This window comes from Aquarana catesbeiana, linkage group LG08, assembly GCF_042186555.1.
Source record: "Aquarana catesbeiana isolate 2022-GZ linkage group LG08, ASM4218655v1, whole genome shotgun sequence".
Classification (NCBI taxonomy): domain Eukaryota; kingdom Metazoa; phylum Chordata; class Amphibia; order Anura; family Ranidae; genus Aquarana; species Aquarana catesbeiana.
In genome coordinates this window covers 26,695,808-26,715,233 of record NC_133331.1, presented here as the reverse complement: position 1 = coordinate 26,715,233, position 19,426 = coordinate 26,695,808, and the positions used below count along the sequence as shown (strand labels likewise).

General features: G+C 44.3%; 2 protein-coding genes across 3 annotated transcripts in view; both read left to right on the top strand.

Annotated features, from left to right (window-relative positions):
* Window positions 1-19,426, top strand: part of LOC141105649 (alpha-2-macroglobulin-like protein 1) — a 583,128-nt gene that overhangs the window by 518,011 nt on the left and 45,691 nt on the right. The gene's annotated exons all lie outside the window — the stretch shown is intronic.
* Window positions 1-19,426, top strand: part of LOC141105416 (alpha-2-macroglobulin-like) — a 162,132-nt gene that overhangs the window by 134,094 nt on the left and 8,612 nt on the right. Inside the window, 4 exon segments of the mRNA XM_073595279.1 lie at window positions 1,933-2,007; window positions 8,759-8,936; window positions 9,669-9,775; window positions 10,222-10,323. Coding sequence (XP_073451380.1) covers window positions 1,933-2,007; window positions 8,759-8,936; window positions 9,669-9,775; window positions 10,222-10,323 — 462 coding nt within the window.

The window sequence follows — 19,426 nt, the reverse complement described above, 5'->3', positions numbered from 1 at the left end:
TAAATCTAACCAAATCTCTCCATGTCTCCTCATACTCCTCCATCTCCAATCCTTCACTATACCTTAAGTATTCCATGCAGTAGATTTCATCTATTTTGTTGAGCCACTCCCGCATTGAAGGTCTCATACTATCCCACAAGTGTCTAGGGATGAGACTCTTGGCAGCATTGAGGAGGTGTGGTAATAAGCTTTTCCGGTAGTTTTTGGAGGGTATGTTGCTGCCGTGGTGCAGGCACACCCAGGGGTCGTCCGGGATTTTCTTGCTGATTATCAGGTATATGGTCTCCCTCACCTCCTCCCAAAATTTTCTTATTTCTGGGCACGTCCACCAAATATGCGCCGCTGTCCCAATTTCCCTGCACCCCCTCCAGCAGAACTGTGAGGTCTCATCCTGCATTTTATGTGTTAAGTCCGGAGTAATGTACATTCTGGCCATGATTGAGATAGCAGTTCTTGAGACCCAATTGGCCAATCGGGGTCTCAGTCAGGAGTCAGGACCCACTTCCTGTTCTGCCTGGAGGATTAACAATGGCCCCGGAGTGAGGAGCTGCAGCCCGGATCCATGTCTGCCTGATCTGCATCCTTCCTAAGGTAAGGTGGACTCTGATTGCTGCCGCATTCCCGTCCATCCCCCCCAGTGGGGGGGGGGCCCGCATTTCCATCCATCTCACGTGTGGGGGGGTCCACCACATTCTCATCTATCTCCCGCCATCAAAATATTGAACACCAGCCTCCACTGAAGCTAGGTATGCTGTAGTTACCTGGAAAAGGCTGAGGGCAGATTTGTTTTGCTGTCATTTCTGGTTGGGTGCTGTATATTTAAAGAGTCTATTTTAGAATCAGGAATATTTTACTTATTTAAGCAGTCTGGTGGGCTTCATTCTGCTGCTTTCACACTGAAAGTTTCACACACCTGTTTTACCAGTGCTTTAGAGCTGTTTTGGTGCTGTTTCAGCCGCTAGCGGGGTGCTTTTAACCCCAAAAAAGGGTTAAAAACTCCCATTTTGTGGCGCTTTAAAAGTGCTGCCCAATTATTCCAATGCACAGGGCATTTTGGGATCGTTAAATACAGCGCTCCCAACCCACCACAAAGATGCTGCTTGCAGGACTTTTCTGGAAAGTCCCGCAAGCGCACTTCTCCAGTATGAAAAGACGACTGGAATGAATGAGAGGCAGTTTACAGGTGCTTTGCAGAGGCTATTTCTAGCACTAAAGCATCTGAAAACTGCCCCACTGTGAAAGGGGTCTTACTGTCTTGGGTGTCTTAAAGCTCAGGATGCTCCCACAACTCTTGTTGTAGCTTTCTTCAAAATAATACAACAGAGAGTATTAGATTCCTTTGTAAAGGCCATAACTGGTGTACAGGTATTGGAACTAAAGCCTGCATTCACATCAATCAGTTTCCCCAGAGATATAAGAAACTGTAATGTGGTTTAGCTTCTCAGCATGAACCAAAAACTGAAATATGCAATTTTTGTAAAATGCTGGAGGGTTTAAAAACTTACTGATCAATGACTCCACTGACCAGTGAATTACATCTCCAGCCTGCTTTCCTTAGGGCTCATGTACACATAGACTAGGTTAACCACCAGCTGCGGGAAAATGCAAAACCCAGGAAAATTGCGCCACAATTTTGCCATGACTTTGACGCGTTTTGCAGGCAAACTTTCCTATCCTGAACACAAACCTTCCACGTTCAGGAGAGGGGGGTTGAACCTCTGCTAACCGCAGCAGCTTCTAAACTCTTGTAAAGGCCTACAGTATGTGTGCATGGATACATAGGCTTTTATGGAGTTTAGTTTAGGAGCTTTGGCACAAAAAACGCCAAAAGCTCCTAAACTTACGTTTAGAAGCTGTAGTGTTCATGAGCCCTTAATGAATTTCAGTTTTGTTTATATTGTGAATATCAGTGTTGTAATCTCTATGTTCCAGGGAGGAGTGGAAGATGACATTTCTCTATCAGCCTATGTAACAATCGCATTGCTAGAGTCTGGTGTATCTATAGAGGTAAGAGATTGCATCATGGGAATATTATGGTTGATATCATATTAAAACATAGAGAGGACAAAGGGGCTCATCTTATAGTCATATCTACCATGACATGCTTGAGGCCCTAAGGTGCATCCACACTGCCCCACTGCAGTTTGGCTACAGCACAGGTGCGGGGCAGTGTACCGTGCTTTCCCATAGACTTCTATCATATTCTGTCTTTTTGGTGCATTTTCTGGAAGCATACCAAAGATGCATCATGCAGGTCTTTTGGTTCGCATTGAGAAAATGCTCCAAAATGCAGGACATAATAGAAGTCTATGGGAAGCTGGAGGTAAACTGCTTGAAAACCATGGTTACACTGCACTGTGCCCCACGCCACAGCCAAACAACATTGGGACAGTGTTAAAGCACCCTAATGCCCCATACACACGGTCGGATTTTCCAACGGAAAATGTGTGATAGGACCTTGTTGTCGGAAATTCAGACCGTGTGTAGGCTGCATCACACATTTTCCATCGGATTTTCTGACACACAAAGTTTGAGAGCTTGCTATAAAATTTTCCGACAACAAAATCCGTTGTCGGAATTTCCGATCGTGTGTACACAAATCCGACGGACAAAGTGCCACGCATGCTCAGAATTAGGGATGAGCCGAACACCCCCCTGTTCGGTTCGCACCAGAACATGCGAACAGGAAAAAAGTTCGTTTGAACACGCGAACACCAATAAAGTCTATGGGACACGAACATGAATAATCAAAAGTGCTAATTTTAAAGGATAATATGCAAGTTATTGTCATAAAAAGTGTTTGGGGACCTGGGTCCTGCCCCAGGGGACATGGATCAATGCAAAAAAAAGTTTTAAAAACGGCCGTTTTTTCAGGAGCAGTGATTTTAATAATGCTTAAAGCCAAACAATAAAAGTGTAATATCCCTTTAAATTTCGTAGCTGGGGGATGTCTATAGTATGCCTGTAAAGGGGCGCATGTTTCCTGTGTTTAGAACAGTCTGACAGCAAAATGACATTTTGAAGGAAAAAAGCCATTTAAAACTACCCGCGGCTATTGCATTGCCGACAATACACATAGAAGTTCATTGATAAAAACGGCATGGGAATTCCCCAAAGGGGAACCCCGAACCAAAATTTAAAAAAAAAATGACGTGGGAGTCCCCCTAAATTCCATACCAGGCCCTTCAGGTCTGGTATGGATATTAAGGGGAACCCCGGCCAAAATTAAAAAAAAAAAATGATGTGGGGTTCCCCCTAAATTCCATACCAGACCCTTCAGGTCTGGTATGGATTTTAAGGGGAACCCCGCGCCCAAAAAAAAAAAAACGGCGTGGGGTCCCCCCAAAAATCCATACCAGACCCTTATCCGAGCACGCAACCTGGCAGGAAAAGAGGGGGGGACGAGAGTGCGCCCCCCCCTCCTGAACCATACCAGGCCACATGCCCTCAACATTGGGAGGGTGCTTTGGGGTAGCCCCCCAAAACACCTTGTCCCCATGTTGATGAGGACAAGGGCCTCATTCCCACAACCCTGGCCGGTGGTTGTGGGGGTCTGCGGGTGGGGGGCTTATCGGAATCTGGAAGCCCCCTTTAACATGGGGACCCCCAGATCCCGGCCCCCCCCCCTGTGTGAAATGGTAAGGGGGTACAAAAGTACCCCTACCATTTCACTAAAAAACTGTCAAAAATGTTAAAAATGACAAGAGACAGTTTTTGACAATTCCTTTATTTAAATACTTCTTCTTTCTTCTATCTTCCTTCATCTTCTGGTTCTTCTGGTTCTTCTGGCTCTTCTGGTTCTTCCTCCGGCGTTCTCGTCCAGCATCTCCTCCGAGGCGTCTTCTATCTTCTTCTCCTCGGGCCGCTCCGCACCCATGGCATGGGGGGAGGCTCCCGCTCTTCTCTTCATCTTCTTCTCTTCTTCTCTTCTTCTTTTCTTCTCTTCTTCTCTTCTCTTCTTCATTTTCTTCTCCGGGCCGCTCCGCACGATGCTGGCATGGAGGGAGGCTCCCGCTGTGTGACGGCGCTCCTCGTCTGACAGTTCTTAAATAATGGGGGGCGGGGCCACCCGGTGACCCTGCCCCCCTCTGACGCACAGGACATGACGGGACTTCCCTGTGGCATTCCCCGTGACGTCACAGGGAAGTCCCGTCAAGTCACCGTGCGTCAGAGGGGGGCGGGGTCACCGGGTGGCCCCGCCCCCCGTTATTTAAGAACTGTCAGACGAGGAGCGCCGTCACACAGCGGGAGCCTCCCTCCATGCCAGCATGGTGCGGAGCGGCCCGGAGAAGAAAATGAAGAAGAGAAGAAGAAAAGAAAAGAAAAGAAGAAGAGAAGAAGATGAAGAAGATGAAGAGAAGAGCGGGAGCCTCCCCCCATGCCATGGGTGCGGAGCGGCCCGAGGAGAAGAAGATAGAAGACGCCGCGGAGGAGATGCTGGACGAGAATGCCGGAGGAAGAACCAGAAGAGCCAGAAGAACCAGAAGAACCAGAAGATGAAGGAAAATAGAAGAAAGAAGAAGTATTTAAATAAAGGAATTGTCAAAAACTGTCTCTTGTCATTTTTAACATTTTTGACAGTTTTTTAGTGAAATGGTAGGGGTACTTTTGTACCCCCTTACCATTTCACACAGGGGGGGCCGAGATCTGGGGGTCCCCTTGTTAAAGGGGGCTTCCAGATTCCGATAAGCCCCCCACCCGCAGACCCCCACAACCACCGGCCAGGGTTGTGGGGATGAGGCCCTTGTCCTCATCAACATGGGGACAAGGTGTTTTGGGGGGCTACCCCAAAGTACCCTCCCAATGTTGAGGGCATGTGGCCTGGTACGGTTCAGGAGGGGGGGGGCGCACTCTCGTCCCCCCCTCTTTTCCTGCAGCCTGCCAGGTTGCGTGCTCGGATAAGGGTCTGGTATGGATTTTTGGGGGGAGCCCACGCTGTTTTTTTTTTTGGCGCGCGGTTCCCCTTAAAATCCATACCAGACCTGAAGGGTCTGGTATGGAATTTAGGGGGAACCCCACGTCATTTTTTTTTTTTTAATTTTGGCCGGGGTTCCCCTTAATATCCATATCAGACCTGAAGGGCCTGGTATGGAATTTAGGGGGACTCCCACGTCATTTTTTTTTTTTATTTTGGTTCGGGGTTCCCCTTTGGGGAATTCCCATGCCGTTTTTATCAATGAACTTCTATGTGTATTGTCGGCAATGCAATAGCCGCGTGTAGTTTTAAATGGCTTTTTTCCTTCAAAATGTCATTTTGCTGTCAGACTGTTCTAAACACAGGAAACATGCGCCCCTTTACAGGCATACTATAGACATCCCCCAGCTACGAAATTTAAAGGGATATTACACTTTTATTGTTTGACTTTAAGCATTATTAAAATCACTGCTCCTGAAAAAACGGCCGTTTTTAAAACTTTTTTTTGCATTGATCCATGTCCCCTGGGGCAGGACCCAGGTCCCCAAACACTTTGACAATAACTTGCATATTAGTCTTTAAAATTAGCACTTTTGATTTCTCCCATAGACTTTTAAAGGGTGTTCCGTGGCATTCGAAATTGCCGCGAACACCCCAAATTGTTCGCTATTCGGCGAACTTGCGAACAGCCAATGTTCGAGTCGAACATGAGTTCGACTCGAACTCGAAGCTCATCCCTACTCAGAATAAATAAAGAGATGAAAGCTATTGGCTACTGCCCCGTTTATAGTCCTGACGTACGTGTTTTACGTCACCGCGTTCAGAATGATCGGATTTTCCGACAACTTTGTGTGACCGTGTGTATGCAAGACAAGTTTGAGCCAACATCCGTCGGAAAAAATCCTAGGATTTTGTTGTCAGAATGTCTGATCAATGTCCGACCGTGTGTACGGGGCATTATAGTTATGGAAGCAAAATAAGAGAACACACTACCAAAGAACAATATTTACAATTTTGGAAGAGAGGGAGAATGCAAGACTCACATCACCATGTATTAGAGATGCATCGAAATTTCAGCAGCCAAAACATGTTTTTGGCATTTTGCCGAAAAAGAGAAAGGTGTAAATATTGGCATCGAAAATGCACACAATTTTGTAGTGATTTTACCATGATTTTGCTGTGATTTTACTATGATTTTACTGTGCCTATGGTGTATTTTCCATAGATCCCATGACTCAAAAACCACATTAAAAAAACGTAACACAGGAGCGTTATTGATGCATTCTTGCTGCGTTTTCAATGCATTTCAACGGGAGGTGCGTTTTTTTAACTGACCAAAAATGCAGCAAACAAGATTTTTAACACCATAACTGAAGAGCAACGGACCAATGTGAAGTCATACATAGAATTTAAAGGGATGTATTTTTCTTGAGCTTTTCTTGGACAATAATGGCCGACAATAACATAATTTTTATTTGAATTCATGATATTAATTAAAAAGTCAAATATAATGCAGTTATATATAAAAATATATATATTTTTAAAAACTATAATTTTCGTCTTTGGTTTCACTTTTTGTGCATCCTGCATTTTAGGTTTCGGCAACAAAAGTTTTATTCAGTGCACCTCTACAATGTAACTTACATAACATGAACCATCTCCTTTTTTCCAGTGTAATGCCCTGTACACACGATCGACATTGATCGGACATTCCGACAACAAAATCCTAGGATTTTTTCCAACGGATGTTGGCTCAAACTTGTCTTGCATACACACGGTCACACAAAGTTGTCGGAAAATCCGATCGTTCTGAACGCGGTGAAGTAAAACACGTATGTCAGGACTATAAACGGGGCAGTAGCCAATAGCTTTAGTCTCTTAATTTATTCTGAGCATGCGTGGCACTTTGTGCGTCGGATTTGTGTACACACGATCGGAATTTCCGACAACGGATTTTGTTGTCGGAAAATGTTATAGCATACTCTCAAACTTTGTGTGTCGGAAATTCCTATGGAAAATGTGTGATGGAGCCAACACATGGTCAGAATTTCCGACAACAAGGTCCTATCACACATTTTCCATCGGAAAATCCTATTGTGTGTACAGGGCTTTAGCTGTTTAGATATGACAGTCCACAGTCACAGCCACAGTCCAGTAGCACTTTCAGTTTGTTTTTCATATTAAAAAATAAATGACAGGATTTGGGGACATTTGACTAATACCTAAACTAAAATAAACACAACAAGCCTGGGCCTTGTTAATGTATTAAAACTGGAAAGTGTGTAGCACCCTGATGTTTTGGCAGGGTTGCTCCTAAATTTACCTGTCAGGTATAGTTGCCTTGGCCAATTGTTAGGGATCAATTGATTTCACCCTAAGTCTGGAATTGCTGCACTTCTCTCTTCTGTCACCGGGTGGCTGGGTAACTGGTGACATTAGATAAGACAAGGACGATGCAAGGACAGATTAGGAGTATATGGGGTGTCTCAGCCAATGGGCAGGGGTTTTCTTGGGTCCTTTAGTCTGCTGGGAGAACCTATATATTTTGGTGGAGTCAGGTGATCAGGGTTCTGTGCCACCTGGATGACTGTCTGGGTGGATGTGTGTTGAGCTGCCCGGGCTGCTAGGACGGAGTTTTGGGCCTATCCTGGGTACATCTGACTCCTAGGCTGTCTGAGGGCCTATCCAGTAGCAAGAAGAGCAGTGTAGGGTTAATATTGGGGCTTGCAGTCCAACCAGAAGTAATGGTTCTGCCGGCCGGAAAATCTGTCGTGTTCAGAGGTAGAGGGGAAGCTGTTACCACTAAGGGACCAAGCACCTTATTACCAGGGACCACAGTGAGTAGCTGAAGCAAGTACCAGAGCAGTCTTCTCACCAACCGGGGACGGTGAAGAATCGGGAAGTTTCAGCAGGTGCCAAGCCAGGAACCCAGCCAGTGGGGCAATGCTTGAGGAGTATCTGGAGTGCCAAGCCAGGGACCCAGCAGGGAAGCGGGGGTTACTCTTGAGGAAGATACTGAGTAAGAAGATTGGAAGAGCTCACGGATTTAGTGGCAAGTCTAGTGATAGAGACTGGGAGCTCAGTGGGCTGAGAATCTACAAGAAGGGATTGTAGAGGAAGTAAAGGAGTTCGGTACAACTTGTGTTAGGAACTGTTATAAGAATGTTGCCATAGGAGACAGTGCTCCTACACATGCAGATGTGGTATCTTGCTGGATGCCTTTCCCTGCATGGCTGTCTACCCGTAGAAGTCTCAGAGTCTGCCAATTAACATTGCAACTACTAAAGGGTGTCCTGGCCCTAACCCTCTTTCCCACAAGTCTGTTCAAGACAAAATAAATCTCTTTGCATTCAAGAAGAGTCTGGCGCCCATTAATCTATCTTGTACTACACCCACCATGCCTAGTAACCCATTCTATATAGAAGGATGTTAGCTGTCACTGGCTCTGGAGGTTCTCATTAGACTAAAGGAGGCCTGGGACCTCGCTACAAGTGGTTGATCACAGTGACCATTACATCTAATAATTTTCTCAGTTTCCAGGTATAAATCTAAATGATAGCCCTTGACAATACTTGAGGTTGAACTACTTTTTAGACTTCAATTTTTAGGACTATGGGGATGGTTGTTTAACTTTTGATTAAGTCTAGAAATGTCAAATATTTTTGTACACACGCACATGAGTTTAGCTTGGATCAGCTATCTGTACAGCCATGCAGCATCTTCATAGAATGGTATACATTTGGATGATTAGATTATTCTTAAAAAATATTTCAGGAAATGAACTAAACCAAGCTGTTTATTCAAATAAAAAAAATAACATAATAAAATTGTATTCTGATCCAGGACCCTCTGATCAGGGACGCAGTGTCCTGTCTGCAGAAGGAAGTTGTGAATGTGACCAGTGTATACACCCTGGCTCTTCTTGCCTACACCTTTACTTTGTGCAGAGAAATGGAGTTCAGGAAAATAGTATTCGACAGACTGGATGAAAAGGCTGTGAAAGGAGATAAGTACTGATGGAGTATTTCTACCATGGGACCTCCGTCTGTTGCTTTCTCCTGTAGTTGATGTAAATAAATAAATGCATTTGGAGAAGCGCATAAGAAAAGGAATGTTCATAGTAACCAGTAATTGATAAATGTGATCTCCTGGAACATATTAAAAACAGCAATAAATGAAGGTTAACATTAATGTCAATAAATGCATTTTTTAAGTTCAACTAGTGTAAGTATTTGCATTTGACTCAGTATCAGCCTGCAATAATTCCCCGTACAGCAGAGCTTTCACTAGGAGAGGGAAGGGCAGCAATAAGAACCATTCAGGTGTGTTGTAGTGCTATAAAGCTGGAATTTCGAGGCAAGCCAGGTGTCTTGCTGGTTTTACTGGGTTTTGCTTAAGTGTTTAGTATTAATAAAGCATACATTTTCATTAATGAAGTTTTTTTTTTTTTGCTAAGAAATTTGTGCTAATTATATATAAATGTGGATTACAAGTCTAGATGTGAATCTTCTTTGGGGGTATCATCATCATTTACAGTTATTTAAAGGGAAACAATAGTAGTCAGAGAAGGTTTTGTAACCTACTTGATCACTTTCTCTTTCCAGAACAGTTTTGTGTGAGAGTCCAAGACTGCTACATAGAAATTATATGGTTGTCCAATTTGGCCAAATAAAATTTGATTTGGGAGACTGTTCATGTGCACATATTTAATTTAAATTAGTATAAGCTTTTGTTTTTTTTTACTCTTTTATAGAAGGACAGCTACACTGGGAACGTGAGTCTACTCCATCCTCTGATACCCCATACTGGCACAGAGCTGCAACTGCAGAGGTGGAGATGACCGCTTATGTCTTATGCCGCGTACACACGGTCGGACTTTTCGTCTACAAAAGTCCGACAGCCTGTCCGACATACTTCCGACGTACCTTCGGCGGACTTGCGGCAGACTTTCTTACGAACGGACTTGCCTACACACGACCACACAAAAGTCCGACGGATTCGTACGTGATGACGTACACCGGACTAAAATAAGGAAGTTCATAGCCAGTAGCCAATAGCTGCCCTAGCATGGGTTTTTGTCCGTCGGACTAGCACACAGACGAGCGGATTTCGGGGTCCGTCGTACTTACGACGTAAAGATTTGAAGCATGTTTCAAATCTAAAGTCCGTCGGATTTGAGGCTAAAAAAGTCAGTTGAAAGTCCGGAGAAGCCCACACACGATCGGATTACCAGCCAGCTTTAGTCCGTCAGCGTCCGTTGGACTTTTGTAGACGAAAAGTCCGACCGTGTGTACGCGGCATTACAGGCTGTGCTGTCTCAACCTGAGCCTGACCTGGGCAAAGCTGCAGAGATTGTCAACTGGCTGAGCAAACAACAGAATCCCTATGGAGGCTACTCATCTACACAGGTAACAGATAGGGAACAGATGGCTCCAAAATCCCAAGACAGTCTCAGGGCTAATCAAAAGCTCCTGCCTAAAACACACAATTGTTTTGGCTTGTAGCCAGGGTAGGGTGATCGTCACATCCTCAATGTTTCCCTCCTTATTGGGCACCAAGCAAGAGTCACATGAGAGGCCTACCCCGAGATGGGTTCTTCTGGGCAACAATAGGCACCTGTGATGGGTTCACTTTGCTCTACACATAAGGTACCTTTTTTCTTTTGACATTTTCATCAATGTCCTGGGACAAGACTGAGGCTGCCGTGGGAGGGATACTCGACCTTAAGGTGGGCCTCTACTTTTAGAGATGAACGTACACCGTGTACACTTGTACCATAGCTGTTTTCCAGTTAAATCTGGGGTTCCTGTGAGAGGTACACCTTCTCCGTAACTTGCATTTAGGAGGGACACGTTGAGCCTTGTCCATTTTCACCTGTCCAGCATTTCTGCTACAGTTCCCCAGTAGCAGAGTGAGCCCCGCAGTGCACCTTCGCTCCTGTTGCTATGGGAGACAGTCTGCTGGAATACCGACAACATCTGCCTCGCTGCTAGAGGCCATTTCACCTGCAACAGGCATAAGCTTCCAACAGGCTATTTGTTAGACATATGTTACCCTAGGTACCCACTGGTGTCTTCGCACTACATTACTTCCATACGGATGTCTTCATATCCCAAGTACCTTAGTGACCTGAACCATGGGATGGTGCCAGTTATTTACATCAAACCTCTTTAGTAACTTCCGACCAGATGACAACAAGGTTACAAAACTTTACTTGAAAAAGTGCAAAAGGCATTACAAAGTCCAACATTTAGAGACAGAATTTTTTCCTACATCCCAAACCCTAACTCAGACTTGTGTAGTGCCCTGGCATACCTGCAAAATTAGTGTTCATGTAATTACAGAGTCCAAAAAGGCATTCTCCAGCAGCTGGTGTCTTCAGGAGGAACCACAAGTTCTGATGACTTTACATCCCAGTAGTAACAAGCAATATCCTTCTACTCCTCGCAAGTGTTGTTCTCTGTCTCACTCCTTTACAGGCACCAGATCTCTCTCTTCTGCAAGGGGGACTTTTTCTCTGGGGCTCTTGGTCCCAGGCTCCCTGGACTTCAGCCTAGACTTCAACCTCTCTCCATTGGACCTCTGTCCCTATTTTATAACACAAGATCAGTGGGTTGAACCCAGAGCAATACCCACCAAAAAGACCAATGAACTGGGAAAGCATTAACTCCTACCCTCCCGTCTGGGACAGCACCAAACTGGCTATTTTCACCCAGCTTACAGGCTCAATGACTCAATTTAGTTTGTACGAAAAAGGGGATACACCTTTAACAAATAAAAAACTGATGGAAACATAAAATATATTAACAGCCATTGGCTCTTGCTTCTGTCAATCAAATCCTGTGAAGGGGGAGAGGAGTGTGGAGATGAGCCGGGCTGTGTGTGTCTATAGACGCACACAGCCCAGCTCAGGATAGAGCATGCATGCGTTCCCCCCATAGCAAGCAGCTTGCTATGGGGGCACTAGAAAAGGAGGAGGAGCCAATAGCTTCGGCAGGGGACCCTAGAAGAGACAGCTCGGGGCTGCTCTGTGCAAAACCATTGCACAGAGCAGGTAAGTATAACATCTTTATTCATTTTAAAAATGAACCTCTAGAATCACTAATATTGCATACTTTTGTTAGTTTAAAGTGTTTCTGTGGCTAAAGGAAAATGTAATTCTTCTTCTGGTAGAAAAAGCCCTTTCCCACTTCATAACAATTGTGAGATCCAGTTTTTTTTTTTTAATAATCAAAATTTTTATTCATTTATATAATACATAATGTATACAACATACTTCACCCCTACATTCAACCCAATAACTCAATAACAAGACTACACATTACCCCACATATCCCATTTAACCAAGGTTTGTAAATTACCACAATAAAAAAAAACCCTTTAAAAAAAAATTATTTTCTTCTTTTTTTTTTAATTAAAGTCTGTAGTTCCTCCCTCCACCCCTATCCTTGGTATTAATTACTCCAACTCCTTCCTCCCAACTACAAGCATGATTAAACAATAATTATAATGTGGCTTCTCCAATTTATAAAGTGGGAGAAAGAAAAGAAAAAAAAAAAAAATTATTTACTATCTGTGATACCCCCTCCCCCCCCCCTTAATATTCATTTACTCCATCCCTTTCTCCCATCGTGCAAACGTATTAAATGAAATTGTAAAGTGATTTCCCCCTTTTTCTAATTGGTGTCATAAATCCCTATAGTTCATAATTATATAATTTATATTTTGTGCAAAAAAAAAAAAAAAACACAACCCGCCAACAACACACCCCTGCCCCACATCACCCTCACCACTCAGTGTTTATTAATGGATTCGGGGTGAATGGAAGAACACAAAAAAAAAAAAAAATAAAACCCCTGAAAATGACAACATGTAACCTTACATTATCTTACCTCCCACCCCTTTTACTTAATTGGCATTAGAGAAGTCATGTCAATATTTAGCTCTCTCTTTCTGGGCTCATCATCTTATTTCCTAATTCTTAATGACTATGCCATTTCTGCCTCCATTACCCATTGATGTTTCCTTCTTCCATTATCTCCCTGGCGCACTGTTCCCATTTTGCCCATGTAGTTTCAAATTTCTTTTTTTGATTTTTTTTTTTCATTTAAAGAATTTTATTGAAGATTAATGACAGTTAACATGCATAGCTATTCATCAATGCGTATCTGCATAACATATTCACTACATTTGATTAGTAATAATGAGTACAGTTGTTCACATCTAGGTACATGTATATTGCATAGCGTATTAGTTTTAATAACCTGTGTTGGTACCATAGAGATAAGAATGAATATTCGTGGTTACGGCAACAGTTTCTATGATTATATAATAAATTGTAGCAAATGAAACACTTAAAGTTGAAAATCTAGTCAACTGTTAACTTTGAGAGCTATGTAAGTCAATCATTTTCATATACTTTGAATTTTGTTCAAATAGAAAAGAGAGCGAAAGGAGTAAGAGAGAACAAGAGGAGAAAAAAGAGAGAAAAAAGAAAAAAAATAGAAATAGAATGTGCCCGAATGCGTCCCAGCGGAGCCCCCCCCACCCCCCCCACGCAACCCGACCCCCCAGAGGGAGGCCGAGAGGCTCCCCAACTCAGAAATGTTTTTAACACTCCTCAAGTGTTCATGAGGGAATCATGTGTCGAAGAGAACTTGAAGAGAAGCCACGGGGTCCAAATTTTATGATATCTTTCTATACTGTCTGAAGTTTGGGCCAGAAAGTCTTCCATACGACAGATCTCAGAGACCTTCCGGAGCCACTCCTTAATTGAGGGAGCTTGGGTGTTTTTCCAGCGTGTCGGAATTAGTGCTTTCGCTGCATTCAGAAGATGTATCGTTAAAGACTTTTTATATCTTTTGTAGGGGAAATTTGAGATATGGAGTAGGCAGCATGCTGCATCTAAGTTAATTTGTGTTTCCGTTATCTGCCGTATAATGTCCCTTACCTCTGTCCAGAAGTTTTCGAGAGCAGGGCACTGCCACCATATATGAATGAGAGTGCCCGGCTCTTTTTCACAGCGCCAGCATCTATCTGAAGCCTCAGGTGACCATTTATTGAGTTTATATGGTGTGATGTACCAGTGGGTCAGCAGTTTATAAGCCGTCTCTTGTAATTTGGTGCTAATGGAGCATTTATGTGCTAGTGAACAGGCCGTCTGCCATTGATTATCAGTGATGTCTTTCTGTAGGGCTTTAGTCCATTCCACTCTGAACCTGTCAACCGTGACAGTGTCAGGGTTCTGAAGCCAGGAATAGGCAATAGAGGTTGCCCCGCCAAAGTCCTCTCCTCTGTGGCAAACTGTCTCTAGTTGGGTCATAGGTCTCTGGAAATGGGGTAGTTTGGTCCTATCAGTGATGAAACTACGGATTTGAAAATAGGACCATCTAGATAAGTGTGGGGTGTTTGTCTCCTCTTTCAGCTCTAAGTAGTCTTTAATCTTCCCGTTTCTTATGCAGTCTCCTGCGGTTAGTAATTTAGAGGTGTCTAAAGCTCGGAACTCTTTACCTGTCTGGCCCGGGACGAAATCAGGGTTATTTTGGAGTGGAGTCACTGGGCACCACTGCGTTGTCAGGTCAAATTTTTTAATTATCGTCTGAAAAGCTTTCAAGGTAACCCCCGTCATTGGGTGTTTCTGTGTGGATTTGTGTAGTCCTCCCCACGGAATCCAGGGAGAGAACCTAAGACCGCCTGGGGTCAGTGATTCCTCGAGTTGTACCCAGTGCTTTGATTTTCTGTGGCAGTGCCAGTCAATGACCCTAGTGAGGTGAGAGGCTAGGTAATAATTGAAAAAATGCGGCAACCCCATGCCCCCTCGCTTCTTGGGTCTGGTCAGGAGAGAAAATTTGACTCTAGGCCTCCCCTGACCCCACAGAAAACCCGTAAGGATGGCTTGCAGTTGCTTGAAAAATTTTAATGGGATCTCCACAGGCAATGATCTCAACAGGTATAGTAACCTTGGGAGGATGACCATTTTGAGGATAGCCGCCCTCCCAAACCAGGAGAAAAATTTAGAATTCCAACTTCGTAAGTCTGAGGCAATGCCTTTCAGCATAGGGGGGAAGTTTTTCTCGAAGGTCTTTGACAGATTCGAGGGTATCCCCACTCCTAGGTATTTGAGTTCATCTGCTACCCAGCGGAACTTACAATTTCCCTGAGTTCTGGCCAGCGTGTTTTCTGGTAGTGTTAAGTTCATTGCCTCAGACTTAGAGTAATTGATTTTGAGGTTTGATATGAATCCATAAGTTGTGAATTCCTCCATTAAGTTTGGGATTGTGGTATGTGGTTTGGTAAGAAAAAACAAAAGGTCGTCCGCATAGGCGGCTATTTTATAGATTTTGTCATCCACTTTGAAGCCAGAAATGGATTCGTTCCTGTTAACCTTTCTGATAAAAGGCTCCAAAGAGAGAATAAACAACAGCGGCGACAGGGGGCAGCCCTGTCTGGTGCCATTGGAAATCATAACTTTGTCTGACAGTGTGCCGTTGACTTTAATCCTAGCGGACGGGTTTTGGTAAAGCGCTGTAATCCAGGTTAACATATGTGGTCCCAAACCCACATGGCGACACACCCCTAACATGTAGTCCCAAGAAACCCGATCGAAGGCCTTCTCCGCGTCCGTGGACAGGAGAAGGCCCTCGATTCCCTGAGAGTGTGCCGCGTGTGTTAGGAGCAATGCCTTCATAATGTTGTCTCTTGCCTCTCTTCCCTGCATGAAGCCCACTTGGTCATGGCCTATTAAATGGGAAAGAAGTGGTTGCAGTCTATTGGCTAGTATCTTGGTTAGTATTTTGAGGTCTAAGTTTAATAGTGAAATGGGCCTATAATTTGGGCATTCCGTAGGGTCCTTACCGGTCTTATGAATTACTGTTATGTGAGCTGCCAGAAAGTCGGTGGGTATTTGTCTAGGTGTGGAGAGGGAGTTCAAGGCTTTCCTTAACGGGTCAGACAGTATATCACTAAAGGTCTTGTAGTAAGCAGATGTATATCCGTCCGGCCCCGGGCTCTTTCCAGATTTGAGTCCTTTAATGGCCCCAAGAATTTCCGTCAGCGATATCTGTTCCTCTAGAGGAGTCGTCTCATCCGTCTCTAATCTCGGTAAACCACTGTCTGTCAGGTAGTCATGTATGGCCTGCGATCTATCGGTTAGTACCGTATGGGGTTTAGTTTGTCTCGTTAAGTTGTATAGTTTGGAATAATATGTATGGAACTGAGAAGCTATAGCATCTGAGGTTACCTCCAAAACTCCCTCCGGAGACCTAATTCCAGAGATCACATTGGTGGAGCAAGCCTCCCTTAGGGCTCTGGCCAAAAACCGTCCGGTCTTGTCCCCCGATTCGTAATATATTCGCTTTTTAAAAAAAAGGGATCGTTGTGTTTTAATGTGGAATAGGTCTTGGAGCTTTTTCCTGGCTTCTAGCAATTCTGTGGCTGTCTGAATTGCCAGAGATTGCTTGTGTGCAGTTTCTAGGTTAGTTATTTTGTCAGTTAGGTCCTTTAATTCTTTTTCTTGTTTTTTCTTACGTTGTGCCCCTAGTTTAATTAGTTCTCCTCTGATCGTGCACTTATGTGCTTCCCAAATCATCATTGGGTCCATTTCAGGAGTGTTGTTGTGGGAAAAAAACTCAGAGATAGCCTCTCTTATACGTGGCAATAAGTCAGGGTCTGTTAGTAAAGAGGTGTTTAGTCTCCATGTGTTGGCTCTGGGTGGAGTGTTCAATAAGTCCAAGTCTAAGGAGACAGGTGCATGGTCAGAGATTGTCTGAATGCCAATGTGTGCCCCCTTCACCTTCTGTAGATCTCTCTGGGAAATGTATATATAGTCAATGCGGGAATATCGATCATGGGGGACAGAATGGAACGTGAAATCCCGGGTGTCTGGGTGTAAGAATCTCCATGAGTCTACTAGTTGTAAAGAGTTTAGGTATCTTTTAATTGTTTTGAGAGCCCTGTAAGTGATACAAGACTTTCCATTGGATGAGTCTATGGTTGGATTGAATGGGACATTAAAATCTCCCCCCATGATCAACGTTCCCGCTGCAAAGCCCTTCAGTTCATGTGTGACCCTTTGGCAAAAGGCGACTTGAGCAACATTAGGGAAGTACACATTGGCCAGCGTCACAGTCCCATTTCCGTATTTGCCTTTAATGAAAATAAATCGACCCTCTGGGTCTGACAGTCGGTCAGTGAGGATAAAGGGGTTGTCTTTGCTGAGTAAAATGGTCACCCCTTTGGTTTTTGCTAGGTCATTAGTGGCGTGATATGCTCTGTTGAAGTATGTGTTGGTAATTCTAGGAATTTGGTTGGTGCGAAAGTGTGTTTCCTGTAGGAGGACAAATTTAGGCCTACCTTTTTTCAATTCTCTAAGGAGTGAAGCCCGCTTCTCTGGAATGTTCAATCCCTTAATGTTGTGGGAGATTACCATAGGCCCTTTTCCCAGTGAGGAGTATGCCATCTCTGTGTATTAGATGTGTGGAAGGCTTCTTAATTCAAGTCTGCAATCACAAAATAGAGGTTATGTAAAGTTTGCACAGTCGGCCAGCCGGCCGGGGGGGGGGGGGGGGGGGGGACCCCAGGGAGGCCCAAGCACAGAGGAATAGAGATAATAGGAGAAAGAGTTGAAAGAGTTAGATTCAGAATAGGCAACGAATCCTATAATAATGGAGAGATACACAGGTAATGAACTTTAGATGCTGAACACGTTTCTAAAGCTATTGAGTAGTACACCTAGGGTGCAAGAGCAGCAACCCAAGTGTACTCTGTGGGTTTGTGGGTGGTATGCCACCAAAATGGACAGATCACGTCAAGTGGTGTCGTGGAGAAGACCTGAGTCCTGTACACGGGGCCACTGCGTTCTGTAAGAACAGTATGTTTGTTCAAAAACCAAACTTTAGTAATGTAAGCCAAACAATATGGAACTATAGTAAAAGAACGACACAGCCTGTAAAAAATAGGCAGATAAGTATAAGAGCAAATGTCTTGAAGGATCAACCCTAATATCAAAAAAAAAAAAAAAAAAAAAAAAAAAAAAAAAAAAAAAAAAAAAAAAAACAAAAAAAAACACAAAGTAGTAAGCCCTTTGCAGGCCACTACATCTTCCCGGAGATTATCCAAAGCGCTTGCATTTTTGGTTATCAGTCAGATCCCACGGCATTTCTGTATGATAGTCTCATGTTGGCTGGAGCCCAAAATATAATGACTTTGTCTTTTCCTATCTCCCAAGCAGAGACCTCCCTTAAGGATATTTTCTTCCTAGTCACCAACACCTTGCGGAGGGCTTCGAGCAAACTTTATTTCTTTATTTTGGGTAAGACTTCTGCTTGCCTTAAATTAGCAAAAGAGGGCCCTGGTCAAATCGATTGAATGGCTGACCAAGGACTGACCTATAGTGCGGGCAAATAAAAGATAATGCACCAAACTTCGAAACTAAGCTTCTGGAGCTTCAATCCTCCAATTGAGATCCAGGCGGGATTTGTCTCCTGTTGGGAGTCCCTGAATGTTGGCCTCCTCCACGGCCATATTTCAGCTTTTTGGGGAGCTGCTTCTCTGGAGTGGAAGTCGTTGAGGCGTGGGGACTTCTTGCGGGCGGAGGGAGAACAAACTCCTGGTACCATTCCGGTAAATCCACTTTGTCAAAGCCCAGACTTGCGCAGAAACCTGTTAAGTCCGCTGGCGAGCGTAAGGTATATTGTTTACCGGCCTGCATCACCACAAGTGCGAAGGGGAAGCGCCAAGTGTAGCGCAGATCAAGTTCCCTGAGTTTGTCCAGTAGGGGTCGCAGGGCTCTGCGATTGCGTAAGGTTATTTGGGAGAGATCTTGGAACAACATAATGTGTTCACCATTAAAAACAATTTGGTCATTTCTGCGAGCTTTTCGCATGATTTCCTCCTTAAGTGGGAAGCTCTGAAGGCAGCAAATGATGTCTCTGGGGGGTGCTGTATCTGGGCCTCTGGCTCTAAGGGCTCTGTGAGCTCGAACGAATTCTATGCCCATGTCTTCCTGTCTTTCCAAAAGAGAGTTAAATACACGCTGCAGCGCTGGTATAATTTGGTCAGAGTCTACAGACTCAGGGATCCCCCTTACCCTAATGTTGTTCCTCCTCCCGCGGTTGTCAAGGTCCTCCAAATGCCTATTTATTTCAATAAATTGTTCAGCATGGGAATCGGCAACCTTTTCTAGCCTGTATATGGCCCTGTCTCTACGCTTGCCCGCCGCCTCCACATTCTCCATCTTGTCAGACAGTGAGAGTAGGTTAGATTTAAGATCCGTGATGGCCGCGGAGAAAGTAGCCTTTATATCTGCGGCAATTCCGGTCATGTCATCGAATGTAAGGGGTTTATTAGAGCGATTACGTCCCCTACCTGAGTCCTCCTGTGTAGATTGGGAGTCCTCGCTGAAGTCCTCCTCGTCTTGCGGTGCCCGCGCCATCTTGGGGCCTATGCCGCTGCCTCGTGGGGATGGCTGGGCTTTCAGGAGATCAGCTATGTTTCTCGAGGCGGCGACAGCTG